This window comes from Aegilops tauschii, chromosome 7 (assembly GCF_002575655.3).
Source record: "Aegilops tauschii subsp. strangulata cultivar AL8/78 chromosome 7, Aet v6.0, whole genome shotgun sequence".
NCBI lineage: Eukaryota > Viridiplantae > Streptophyta > Magnoliopsida > Poales > Poaceae > Aegilops > Aegilops tauschii.
Window position 1 is genome coordinate 48,957,260 of NC_053041.3, and position 13,677 is coordinate 48,970,936.

General features: G+C 47.5%; 1 protein-coding gene across 3 annotated transcripts; it reads right to left on the reverse strand.

Moving 5' to 3' along the window:
- Window positions 1–4,088: 4,088 nt before the first annotated feature.
- LOC109761832 (uncharacterized) lies at window positions 4,089–7,745 on the reverse strand. Of its 3 annotated transcripts, none has more exons than XM_040394080.3 (5): window positions 7,435–7,745; window positions 6,133–6,416; window positions 5,704–5,927; window positions 4,917–5,073; window positions 4,089–4,358 (listed from the first exon to the last, which is right to left on the reverse strand). In XM_040394080.3, the coding sequence occupies exons 1-5, from the start codon at window positions 7,458–7,460 to the stop codon at window positions 4,330–4,332; spliced, it is 720 nt and encodes a 239-aa protein (XP_040250014.1). In that variant the 5' UTR covers window positions 7,461–7,745; the 3' UTR covers window positions 4,089–4,329. The 3 variants fall into 3 exon arrangements, with proteins under 3 accessions (XP_040250014.1, XP_073360003.1, XP_020176246.1); XM_073503902.1 differs by having other exon boundaries at window positions 4,890–5,073; XM_020320657.4 differs by lacking the exon at window positions 4,089–4,358 and having other exon boundaries at window positions 4,380–5,073.
- Between the last annotated feature and the right edge of the window lie 5,932 nt (window positions 7,746–13,677).

Here is a 13,677-nt window from a genome sequence, read left to right on the forward strand (position 1 = left end):
ACGAGATTTCTTGTAGTGGAGGAGAATTGTGACGCCCGGATAATTAAGCTACAGTAACCCTCTATAATGATGCCGTATAACCTCGATTACTGTTGCTAATCTCGCGTTAGTTCGAAACCGATTCAAATTCAAATTCAAAATCAAGCAAACAATAAAAAATTTCAAATATTAAAACTAAAATGTTCGGGGTGAGCCAAATAATGCATAGGTAAGTATGGTGGAGAAACCACACTTTTATAAAAGGTTTAAATACTCTAAAATGTTTTAAACAGTAGCAAAAACAATTAGTTGAATGCCTTTTACAATAACTAAAATATTAAACTATTTTATTTAGTTACCCAAATTAATGTGGCAGTAGTATATATATAGCAATACCAATTTAGGAACCATTTGTGTATTTTGTGAAACTGAAATAAAAGGAAACTAGACATAAAACAGAAAAGAAAAGTAAAAAGAAAACTGTTAGAGAAAACAAAAGTGAGAGAGACACAACAACCCCCTGGACCTAACCCACCTGGGCCGGCCCACCTAAACCACCCGAGCCAGCCCAGATCCTCCCTGCCCGTCCCCTTCCCTATTACCCCGACCGGGGTCGGAACAGGGGCGTAGCCCCGCCGAACCCACTCGCCATCGTCGGCGAGGGGATAAGGCCGCCACGCGCGCGCCTCGATCCCTCCCCCACTCCACGCCTCTCTCCCTCTCCGCCTCTCCTCTCAGATCCCCTTTCCCCCCCACGCGCTGCTGCTTCTCCTCTCCGCCATGGTGGCCACTGCCGTCGCCTCCGCTTGCTCGCCCACGTAGCCACCTGCCCCTCCTCGACGAGCCACCGTGTTCAGACGCACCGTCGACGTCCACTACTACGACCCCGACCACCCGCTCGAGCTGAAGCCCGCTACAACACCGCCCCGACCAAGTCATCGTCCTGGGCTCCGACGAGCACCGTCGCCCCGTTTCGCCGCTTCTGCTGCTCCTAAGCGTTCACGGGGCCACCATGTGCCCGCTAGGTGAGCCTGCGTGACGCTCCCTTCCCTCTCTTTCACGCTCTAGCGCGCTCCGTCGTCGTCCCCGCGGAGGTGAGCTCCGCCGCCCGCCATGGCCGCCGCCCGCGCGCCGTACGCGCTTCCGAGCCCCAGCGCAAGTCACTGGAGTGCTCCAGGAGACGCGCAGCACCGAGCTGCAGCCCCAACCGCCCCCTAGGTCGCTCCCGCCATGATTCGAATAGGGCCTGAGCGCCACCGCCGCTCCCCGTCGCTACTCCGGCCAGCTCCGGCCTCCCCAGCATCGCCTAATACCACCACTTGACGCGGCGTCGACCTGGCGTTCGAAAGAGCCTACTCGCGCCTCCGTTCGTGCCCCCTGTCGCCGACTGCATCCTCGCCCAACTCCGGCGACCGCAAACCTCGACGCCGGCGATGCTCGGATCGTCCCCGGCACCGGCCGTCCTCACCATCGCGTGCACGACGCCAGCACGCACTCGTAGGTCCAAACGGCCGGTCTGGAGGCCCTCTGTGGCCTTTTTCCGGCCGACTCCGGCGTGTCGCCGCCGTTGTAATATCCGCCGCCGGCGCGCCACCGCCACCGCTGACGTGGCCGCCCGGGGCCACCACCCTGGTCACTGACCGGTGGCCCTAGTGGCCCCCGCTCACTCCCCTTGACCAAGTTGACCCAGTCAATGTGCTGACTGGGCAGCCCAGTGCCACTTACTGGTGGGCCTCGCCCCTAACACTAATTAAATTACTTAATTTAAATAAATTTAAATTGATTACTCACTGACAGTGGGCCCATGTTATCTAATTAGTTAGATTAATTGAAATTAAACTCTGTTAAGGCCACTGTCTATGACAGGTGGGACCCATTGGTCAGTTTGACTAGTCAAACAGGTCAGCTGACTGCTGACGTCATGCTGATGCATTGCTGACGCATTAATAGATTTCTGTTAATAAAAATAATTCCAGAAAATGGTTTAATCTTTGAAAATTCATAGAAAATAAACCGTAGCTCGGATGAAAATGTTTTCTATATGAAAGTTGCTCAGAACGACGAGACGAATCCGAATACGTGGTCCATTCGTTTACCACCCATCCCTAGCATAGCAAACACGCAACTTTTCCCCTCCGGTTCACCTGTCCGAAAACGCGAAACACTGGGGATACTTTCCCGGATGTTTCCCACTTCGCCGGTATTACCTATCGCTGCGTTAGATCACCCCCGGCACCGCGTATTGCCTTGTTATATTTTGTGATGCTTTGTTTGCTCCGTATTTACTGTTTCTTCCCCCTCTTCTCCGGTAGACCCCGAGACCGGCACTGATGCCACTGTGTACGACTACGTCACCGGCGACCCTCCTTGTCGGCTGAGCTTCCAGGCAAGCCCCCCCCCCCTTGATCACCAGATATCGCCTACTCTTCTCTATACTGCTTGCATTAGAAGAGTGTAGCATGTTACTGCTTTCGATTAATCCTATTCTGTTGCATAGCCTGTCATTGTTGCTACAGTTGTTACCCTTACCTGCTATCCTACTGCTTAGTATAGGATGCTAGTGTTCCATCAGTGGCCCTACACTCTTGTCCGTCTGCCATGCTATACTACTGGGCCGTGATCACTTCGGGAGGTGATCACGGGTATATACTATATACTTTATATACATGACACATGTGGTGACTAAAGTCGGGTCGGCTCGTTGAGTACCCGCAAGTGATTCTAGTGAGGGGGCTGAAAGGACAGGTGGCTCCATCCCGGTAGAGGTGGGCCTGGGTTCCTGACGGCCCCCGACGGTTACTTTATGGCGGAGCGACAGGGCAGGTTGAGACCACCTAGGAGAGAGGTGGGCCTGGCCCTGGTCGGCGTTCGCGGATACTTAACACGCTTAACGAGATCTTGGTATTTGATCTGAGTCTGGCCATTTGGTCTATACGCACTAACCAACTACGCGGGAATAGTTATGGGCACTCGACGTCATGGTATCAGCCGAAGCTCTTCTTGATGTCAGCGACGGAGCGGCGCGCGCCGGATTGGACTGGAACGCCTGCTAGGCTAGGTCTGCTTCCGACCGCGTACGCAACGTGCAGGTGTGCAATGGGCGATGGGCCCAGACCCCTGCGCGCATAGGATTTAGACCGGCGTGTTGACCTCTCTGTTGAGCCTAGGTGGGGCTGCGACGTGTTGATCTTCCGAGGCCGGGCATGACCCAGAAAAGTGTGTCCAGCCAAATGGGATCGAGCGTGTTGAGTTATGTGGTGCACCCCTGCAGGGAAGTTTATCTATTCGAATAGCCGTGTCCCTCGGTAAAGGACGACCCGGAGTTATACCTTGACCTTATGACAATTAGAACTGGATACTTAATAAAACACACCCTTCCAAGTGCCAGATACAACCCGGTGATCGCTCTCTAACAGGGCGACGAGGAGGGGATCGCCGGGTAGGTTTATGCTATGTGATGCTACTTGGTGAACTTACCATCTACTCTCTTCTACATGCTGCAAGATGGAGGCTGCCAGAAGCGTAGTCTTCGACAAGATTAGCTATCCCCTCTTATTCTGGCATTCTGCAGTTCAGTCCACCGATATGACCCTTTACACATATACCCATGCATATGTAGTGTAGCTCCTTGCTTGCGAGTATTTTGGATGAGTACTCACGGTTGCTTTTCTCCCTCTTTTTCCCTTTCTATACCTGATTGTCGCAACCAGATACTGGAGTCCAGGAGCTAGAGATCCCGAGGATGATTCTACGTGGAGTTCGGCTTCGAGGAGTAGTTAGGAGGTCCCAGGCAGGAGGCCTTGCCTTTTCGATCGTTGCTACTTTTGTGCTAGCCTTCTTAAGGCAAACTTGTTTAACTGTCTGTACTCAGATTTTGTTGTTTCCGCTGACTCGTCTATGATCGAGCACTTGTATTCGAGCCCTCGAGGCCCCTGGCTTGTATTATGATGCTTGTATGACTTATTTATGTTGTAGAGTTGTGTTGTGATATCTTTCCGTGAGTCCCTGATCTTAATCGCACACATTTGCGTGCATGATTAGTGTACGGTCAAATCGGGGGCGTCACACTAAACAACAAAGTGGCCAATGCATATTCACATACAATGACATGATAAAAACAACACCACAATTAGAACGAACTGAAAAAGAATTATCAAGTTCTTCAATCCACTCAACCCGATAACCTTACCTGCACCATGGCCTAATTCATGATTTCTCTTCTCATATAGCACATAATCGTTGTAATGATTCTATGCCTCATCTCTACTATTGAACAAATCAAAGGAGTTGCCTTTGTAACGAAGTACTTGTTCATTGCATGTGGACCATGAATCGTCGACGCTTGGACACCTACCTCTGTACACCGCATACCACTTTGTCTAAAAAGAAAGAGAAAAATATTTCAAAAAGGAAGGCAAGTTAAAAATAACACATCATACATAAGCCACGTAAGCATTTATCACTCATGTCGTGGTAACGATCCTGGCAGTAAGGAGTAGGGGTATGAACGAGGGCAAGATCTAGTTGTGGCGTAGGTGTGACACGGAGATTTTACGAGTTCGGCCCCCTCATGGTGGAGGTAACAACCCTACATCTCGAGCTTTGGAGTTGCGTTTTTCTCTTGTGTCTGAGTATTACAATGGATTGCGATCACTTGTCCATGTGCTATGGGGTGGCTTATATAGAGTGTGTCACCCCCTGTCTAGCTATGTTATATAGGGATTTAAGTGATTGCATTGATGGTGCGCACTACAGATAGTAACTGAGGAAGCAAATGTTGGCAGTACGGGCAACCACACGACCTCTATAATCACCAGGCCATGACCCTTTAATAACATCAGCAGAGATGATAGTGGCTGCAACCGTTCTGGAAAGTAGCGCAGAGGTGATCTCTAGTGTGCAAAAATTACCAGCCCAACGACGACAGGCAAGCTCACCATATTCTCCAAAACCATATCCATACTCAAACGCTCGAGCCATCAATGTTTCATCTTCACACTCTGCTGTGCCCTTCACTTTTAGTTGAATCTCAAAGACAACAGGGTCGATCAACGCAATTGGGCGACACGGGCCAGTCAATTGCAAAAATGAATCCTGCAAGCATCATTTGTTACATATCCAAATTAGTACTTGACCACCCTATAAAGTCAGTTTCTTTTCACAATTACACAATGTTGTGACAACCACACCTGCCAGCACTCAGACACCCGTGTCTTTTTCCCTTTTTTGGATTTGAGATTGCTGTTCATGCCTGACTGACACTTGGGACACCTAAACGGCTTAATCCTAAATCAGATCCATGTGTCCATGCCTGAGCAACACAGGTACCACCACCTTGGATAAAACTGGGGTGGATTCAGCCTATGGTTGTGTGCTTACACTTTAATAGGTAGAGGACGCACAATAGGCACTTTGGTAGCTCATGGTTGAAATTATATACTGTTAAACAGTTGACAGAGTAGGATGTATTTATTCCAAAACATTATTTGTATTTTAAATTTGAAAATGAAACCCGATTAACAAGCGACCAAACATCTCCTCTGCACCCATATGTAGGCAGCCAAGAGGCTGCTTAGCATGGCCTTGTGTCTAGAGATACAGGTCAAGTCTGGATGAGGAAGATAACCTTACCTTAGTACGGAAAAGACACACAGGTGCAGAGGACAACACTAGATTATGTTAAGTTAGTAACGGCAGCATGAGAATTAAGAAGAAGAAACTTACCTGTTGAGTGAGAATTTGGGGGTCATCCCTTGTCTGGCTGAACAGAAGGTTGCGATTGCGATCCAAATTGTCTCGAGCGGCAATGAAGCCATATACCTCCACTGGCCACCTGATTCTCCAAATTTCATTCTCCATGACTTTGATGGAGAAGATCTGCAAGAAACTGAAGGGGCCAGCATGTGCTGGGATGGTTCCATATGTATAAAGTGTGGGAGTCAAAAAGGCTGCAGCCAAACAAAGGGAAAGATACAAGTAATTAGCTCTTGCCACACCTCTTAATTCAGGTCAACAATATTAAACTGACCAAAAAAGATCCCCTTTCTAGTTAATTACTCTACTAAGCAAGCTTTAGGTAAGGAACAATGTAATCTACTCAAGACATAATAGAGTAAGAAGAAAAGAAGAGCATGAGTCATATAAGTAGATTACTGTAGTCTTCGAAGGAACTACACTTTCCACCCCAAGTGTATTCCCAGAAACGACGGTATGAAACCACATCTTCTTCCTCGTCCGTCAACATCTCCATGTATGATCTGCATAACCCAACTTGCTTGGGGCTAAAGATTGTGTCGTTCTTTGCTTGTTCCTCGATCCCACCATGCATCGATTTTGTTTTTGTGGCATCAAGCTTTTGATCTGAGAATGAATCAACTAGTTCTTGTACTGCTTGTGCTGATGGTGGCTGAACAGTATGTCCGACATGTTCATCACACCTGAAAAGGGAACAAGCTCCAAGAATAAGATGGTATTTTAGCCACTGAAAAAAATATAGCGAGGCCCTTCTCCAAATGCTACACAAGTTATAGCGCGCTAATTGCATGCTATATTTCAAAATAGCGTTTGCAAAAAAAATGCTGAATATATCAAATATAAAGTATTTCAGCAACTAAATTTTTCCTAGGAGCAATACATGCACAAGGGCCAAATCCAAGCCATGAACAGAACAAGTCAAATAGTTTGAATATAGTTTCTAACATCAACAACCACAATTTTAAGAGTCTCCAACATCAATAGCTCAGTACACTATCAATGCCTACTGAGAACTGAATGCCTACTAAGCAGAACTGAATGCCCACTCAGGCAACTTTGTTTTTTTTTTTTTGCTTTCCGGTCAGATGATACAGGCTCACGTACATATGCTCATTTTACTTTTTTCTACTACAGTTTCAGGAAGCTGTGTTTTTTGTAGAGCAAGAACATCTGAGGTCCTTCCTTTGCATGATGTTGCTTAGTTAATAGGAGAACTCACACCTGCGCTAACAACAAATAGTAATACTGCCATTTAACCATGCTCAAGAGCTATTTACCAGTTCAACAGTTATGCTATCCTACTAATTTCACAGCTTGAGTTCAGTACAGAGTATAAGTATAACACAAGCTACACTTTATAGAGAAGAAATAATTAACTATATTGTACTGTTTGCATGTTTTCCATTAGTGTATGATTACAAAGTCAGAACAAACTTGTGGCCTGACAAGTAACAACTCAGCTAGAGCAAATAGTATACAGTTAATTGGTCAAAACCATAAACCATATTCAGGCTATCAGCATCTTTCTATGGATATACAGGGGATCTCCTTCTGAAGCCCAATTTCCTTTGTTGGTGCTCTTGCCGGGAGATAGAGATACCCTGCTTCTGAATCCCGTTATCCTTTGGTGGTTCTCTTGCCGGCGGCACAGCATGACACGGGGAGGGCAGGGAGATGGCGCGAAGGAGAAGCGGGCACTACCTGGTGGCTGAATGCGTGGCTGACATCACCCACGCCCTGCTAGGCTGGAGTCGAACTGCAGGAAGACGTCGCCGCGAGAGGATGCTGCTGCTACCGTGAGAAGATCTTGCCGCCGCCGCTCCCGAGAAGAACTTGCCGCCGCCGCTGCCGACCAGATTGTGCCGCTGCCTCCGCTCACGACAAGTTGTTGCCGCCGCCGCCGCCGCTCATCTCGGGTGGGAAGGGGAGAAGTTTTTTTTAAGGGGTGGATGGGGAGAAGTTGAGAGCGAGGGTTGGGTTGGGTCCGTTCGTGTGAGAAAAGAGTGACCAGAAGGTTGCGGCCGAGTGGTGGTCTCGGCTTTTTGGGCCTGCTGGGCTGTGCTGCCGTGGTTTTCTTAGTTTTGAGCCGAGTGTACGTTAAAACGTTACACGCTACAACCTTATAGCGCCCCCTCAAAAAAAAAAAAAAATACAACGTTATAGCAAGGTATAGCGTGCTAATCACACAAATAACGTCGTACCGGCTAAACTTGCCAAACGTAGGTTTTTTTTCCGCGCCTCCGCCGCCGCCGGCCGCCCTCCCTCCCCCCCTCCCGTCCCGCCCCCCGCGTCGCCTCCCCGAGCGAGGCGGCCGGGGACCCATCTTCCCGCCAACGCCTCCTCCTTCCCTTCCCCTCCTCCCGCCGCCGCCGGCCTGCGCCGCCGAGCCCTGCCCGCGTGGTGTTGGCGGCGGCGGCGACCTTCCCTTCCAAGTGCGCGGTGCCATGGCTCGGGTGGTGGCGCCCCGCGGCGGTGCCCCTCGGTCGACGGTGGTTCCGGCAGCGGCGGCGCAGCTCCGGGTGGCCTAGAAGCAGCGGCGCGGCCACTTGGCTGCGCGCCGGCACGGTGGATGGTGGCGGCGCCCTCCTGGCCCAGGTCTGGGCCCTTTTGGGCCCCATCTGGGTCTGGGCGGGCCTGACTCGGTCTCGCCTGCGACGGCTTCGACGAGGACGGTGGTGCGGCTTGTGCGGGGGGTTGTGGAGACGGCGGCACATCTACTGCAGCTCGGCGACGGGTGCTTCACGAGCCCCTTTTGGGCTTGGCCGGGCCTCGAGGGCCTGGTACGCTTCCCTTGCCGCGTCCGGCCGGTGACCGCCGATGGCGGTGGAGGTTGTCTCCTCCGGCGTGGCTGCTGTCGCTGCCACTCCTCGTTCCCGGCTGCTCCCTCTCGTCCTCGTCGGTCTCGCTTCGATGACCATGGTGAGGCGGCGGTGACGATGGCAAGACCGTTGTGGCGCACGTTCGTGGGTGGCTTGTCTGGTGGAGCGCGTCGGACCGTTCGGGGTTGTGGGTGTTTGGCGGATGGGAGAAATCCGTGCCGGCTTGCCAACACCGACGCGGTGACGCCCGTGGGCGCCATCGTTCCTTCCTGAAGGGTGTCGGGTCTTCCCCTTCCCCACGCCCCTCCACGTACCGGGGAAACCCTAGGACCTGTCCGGGCAGCAGCGTCGTCGTCGTGTTCCTTCCTGAAGGTGCTGCTTGGTATGCGAGGTTCGAGGTGCCTGCGAGGTGGTACATCTCCGGTGGGCGCAACGGTTTTGGGTTATCATCGTTTTCGTCGATCCGACGCTGTTAACATTATTTTCTCTCTTCTTTCTCTTTTTGTTTCTTTTGGGCATGCTTGTGCTGTTTGCCCCAACATTGGACTCTTTGTTGTATCGGGCGGTTGGTATATCTATATAGCAGGGCGAAAGCCTTTTTCTTAAAATAGCACGCTTTTTTTCGTTGATATTTTCCTTGATTTTAGCTTTATAGAACTAGATATACTCCCTTCGTCCGGAAATACTTGTCATCAAAATGCATAAAAGGGGATGTATCTAGACATATATTAGTTTTAGATACATCCCTTTTTATCCATTTTGATGACAAATATTTCCGGACGGAGGGAGTATATTGTTCTCGACGGTGATTCAGGTATGACAACTAGTACATATATTAGTGGCGGAGGTAGGGGGTGGACAACCTAAAATTGAAAAATAGCCTTTATAGTACTATAGTAGAAAGGTTGAAAATATAAGGAAATAATAATTTTATATGTTTTTTTGAGCGGCAAATAATTTTTTATGTATAGTTGTACTTTTGGCCCACCTGTCCCAGTTTGCTAGATCCGCCACTGACATCTATGAATAAAATCCAGTACTCTCCAACACATCATTCCAGCCGTCCCATCAGTCTGTGCAATGTGCTTTATAATATAGCATCCAAAGTCATTTTTAACCACTTGAAGGTAGTTTTACCTGATATAATTTCTGAGGAGCAGTCAGCGATTTACCTGGCAGATTGATTACTGACATCATTACATCCTATGAATGCCTGCTTCATGGAGAGGAATAAAGCAAAGAAACACCGGTTGTGTGCTCTGAAATTGGACATGATGAAGGCATATGACCGAGTGGAATGGCCATACCTGAAAGCTATTATGCTCAGACTCGGTTTCACAGAAAGGTGGGTGGGTATCATTATGAGTCTTGTGACTACAGTCAAATTCTCAGTTATGTTTAATGGCAAAAAGTTGGAGGAGTTCAAACATTCACGAGGAATCCGACAGGGGGATCCAATATCTCCATACTTCTTCTTGTTAGCAGCAAAGGGCCTGTCATGCCTACAAGAGAGTCATCCAATCTGAATGGTCTACAAGTGGCGCCTTCGGCACCCTCGATCAACCATCTTTTATTCGTTGGTGACAATCTGCTATTTTTCAAGGCAAATAGTGTGGAAGCCATGGAGGTGAACCATGTTCTGGACATATACTGTCAAGCGACAAGACAAAGGGTAAATCTTCCCAAATCCTCTATATATTTTAGCAAGGGTGTTCCGGACAACGTAAGGAATGATATTAAGGTTTTGCTAAACGTTCCAAATGAAACCCTGAACGAGAAATATTTGGGCATTCCCTCTGATATTGGGAACTCAAAAAATGGTGCTTGCAAATACTTGAAGGACCGTTTATGGAGCAAAGTTCAAGGTTGGATCGAGAGGACCATGTCATCTGCAGGCAAGGAAGTTTTAGTAAAGTCGGTTGCGTAGGCAGTGCCCGTTTTTTCTATGTCTTGCTTCAAGCTTCCAAGAGCTTTGTGTGAACATCTCAATATGATGATCCAAAAGTTTTGGTGAGGGAGCAAGGAAGGTAAAGGTAAGCCACATTGGGTATCGTGGAAAACAATGACGCAACCGAAGAGCATGGGCGGTCTTGGCTTCAAGGACTTCGAACTTTTCAACCTGGCTATGTTAGCTAAACAGGCATGGGGATTGTTGCAATAGCCTGACACACTCGGTGCTCGCCTGCTCAAAAGTGTTTTATTTCCCATCTTCTTCAATATTGCATGCATAACTGGGAAATCATCCTAGTCAGGTATGGAGGGCAATCATAGAAGGAAGAGATACATTAAAACAAGGTCTAATCAAGAGGATATGAAACGGAGAATCAACCAACATCTGGGAGGAAAATTGGCTGCCACGAGATGAGATGTTGAGAACCTATGGGTGTCGAACCCAAAACCCCCCTGTCCTTGTTTCTGAACTAGTTGATTCTACCTCTGCTAGTTGGAACAAGGAGCGAGGGGAAGAAACCTTCATGCATATGGACGTGAATATACTCTTGAAAATTCCTCTTTGTAAATGAAATATTTAGGATTTCTGGTGTTGGAACTTTGAGAAAAATGGCAACTTCACGGTCAAGTCTGCTTACAGGATGTTGGTGGCTACAAAGCAGCGGAGGGAGTGGCTTGAGGGTATCTCGGGGTCTTCAAATTCATCTATGGAAGAAGGGGCGTGGAAAACACCGGTGCCGGGCAAAATTCGCATGTTTTTATGGATTTTATCAAAGCATTCCCTACCAACAGAAGATATTAGAGCTCAGCGTCAAATGGCAAATGATAGTTTGTGTGGTCTTTGTGGAGCACCTGATTCCTGGAGGCACTCCATAGTTAATTGCACAATGGCAAGTGATACGTCTCCAACGTATCTATAATTTTTTATTGTTCCATGCTATTATATTATCCATCTAAAATGTTTTATATGCATTTATATGCTATTTTATATGATTTTTGGGACTAACCTATTAAACTAGAGCCCAGTGCCAGTTTCTATTTTTCCTTGTTTTTGAGTATCGTAGAAAAGGAAAACCAAACGGAGTCCAATTGACCTGAAATTTCACGGAGATTATTTTTGGACCAGAAGAAGCCCACGGAGCATCGGAGATGGGCCAGAAGAGTCCCGAGGCATCCACGAGGGTGGGGGCGCACCCTACCCCCTGGGCGCGCCCCCCTACCTTGTGGCCGCCTCGGAGACCCCCCTGACTTGTTCCCGACGCCAATACCTCTTATATATACCCAAACTTCCAGAACATAACCTAGATCGGGAGTTCCGCCGCCACAAGCCTCTGTAGCCACCAAAAACCAATCGGGACCCTACTCCGGCACCCTGCCGGAGGGGGGATCCCTCACCGATGGCCATCTTCATCATCCCGACGCTCTCCATGACGAGGAGGAGTAGTTCACCCTCGGGGCTGAGGGTATGTACCAGTAGCTATGTGTTTGATCTCTCTCTCTCTCTCTCATGTTCTTGATTTGGCACGATCTTGATGTATCGCGAGCTTTGCTATTATAGTTGGATCTTATCATGTTTCTCCCCTCTACTCTCTTGTAATGGAATGAGTTTTCCCATTGAAGTTATCTTATCGGATTGAGTCTTTAAGGATTTGAGAACACTTGATGTATGTCTTGCATGGGATACCCGTGGTGACAATGGGGTATTCTATTGATTCACTTGATGTATGTTTTGGTGATCAACTTGCGGGTTCCGTGACTTTGGGAATCTATGCATAGGGGTTGGCACACGTTTTCGTCTTGACTCTCCGGTAGAAACTTTGGGGCACTCTTTGAAGTTCTTTGTGTTGGTTGAATAGATGAATATGAGATTGTGTGATGCATATCGTATAATCATACCTACGGATACTTGAGGTGACATTGGAGTATCTAGGTGACATTAGGGTTTTGGTTGATTTGTGTCTTAAGGTGTTATTCTAGTACGAACTCTATGATAGATCGAACGGAAAGAATAGCTTCGTGTTATTTTACTACGGACTCTTGAATAGATCGAATAGAAAGAATAGAAAGAATAACTTTGAGGTGGTTCCGTACCCTACCATAATCTCTTCATTTGTTCTCCGCTATTAGTGACTTTGGAGTGACTCTTTGTTGCATGTTGAGGGATAGTTATATGATCCAATTATGTTATTATTGTTGTTGAGAGAACTTGCACTAGTGAAAGTATGAACCCTAGGCCTTGTTTCAACGCACTGCAATACTGTTTGTGCTCAGTTTTATCATTAGTTACCTTGCTGTTTTTATATTTTCATATTACAAAAACCTATATCTACCATCCATATTGCACTCGTATCACCATCTCTTCGCCGAACTAGTGCACCTATACAATTTACCATTGTATCGGGTGTGTTGGGGACACAAGAGACTCTTTGTTATTTGGTTGCAGGGTTGTTTGAGAGAGACCATCTTCATCCTACGCCTCCCACGGATTGATAAACCTTGGGTCATCCACTTGAGGGAAATTTGCTACTATCCTACAAACCTCTGCACTTGGAGGCCCAACAACGTTTACAAGAAGAAGGTTGCGTAGTAGACATCAAGCAGTTTCTGGCGCCGTTGACGGGGAGGTTAGTGCTTGAAGGTATATCTTTAGATCTTGCAATTGAATCTTTTTGTTTCTTGTTTTATCACTAGTTTAGTCTATAAAAGAAAACTACAAAAAATATGGAATTGAGGGTGCCTCATATGCTTCATCTTTTTAATGTCTTTCGTGAAAATGATGGAAAGGAAAATTGTGCTCAAGTACTAGAAGAAGAATTACATAGAATGCTTGGCTTAAAATATGTGAATGATGAGCATGATTTCAATGTTGTTAGTATGAATACCCATGATGCTAATGATATGCAAAGCCACAAGCTTGGGGAAGCTATGTTTGACGAAGATGATATTTTTTGTGCCCCAAGTTTTGATGAGCAAATTTATTATGATGATAGCATGCCTCCTATTTATGATGATTATATTGATGAAAGTGGGTTTGGAAGAGTGTCAACTTTAGGAAGTAATGATCCCACTATTTTGGAGGGTGTTGAATCTTATTGTGATAATTGTGAAAGTGGATTCGGAGAGGTCATGACTTTATTTAGTGATGAATCCAGTATTTCGGAAGAGGTTCCAATTG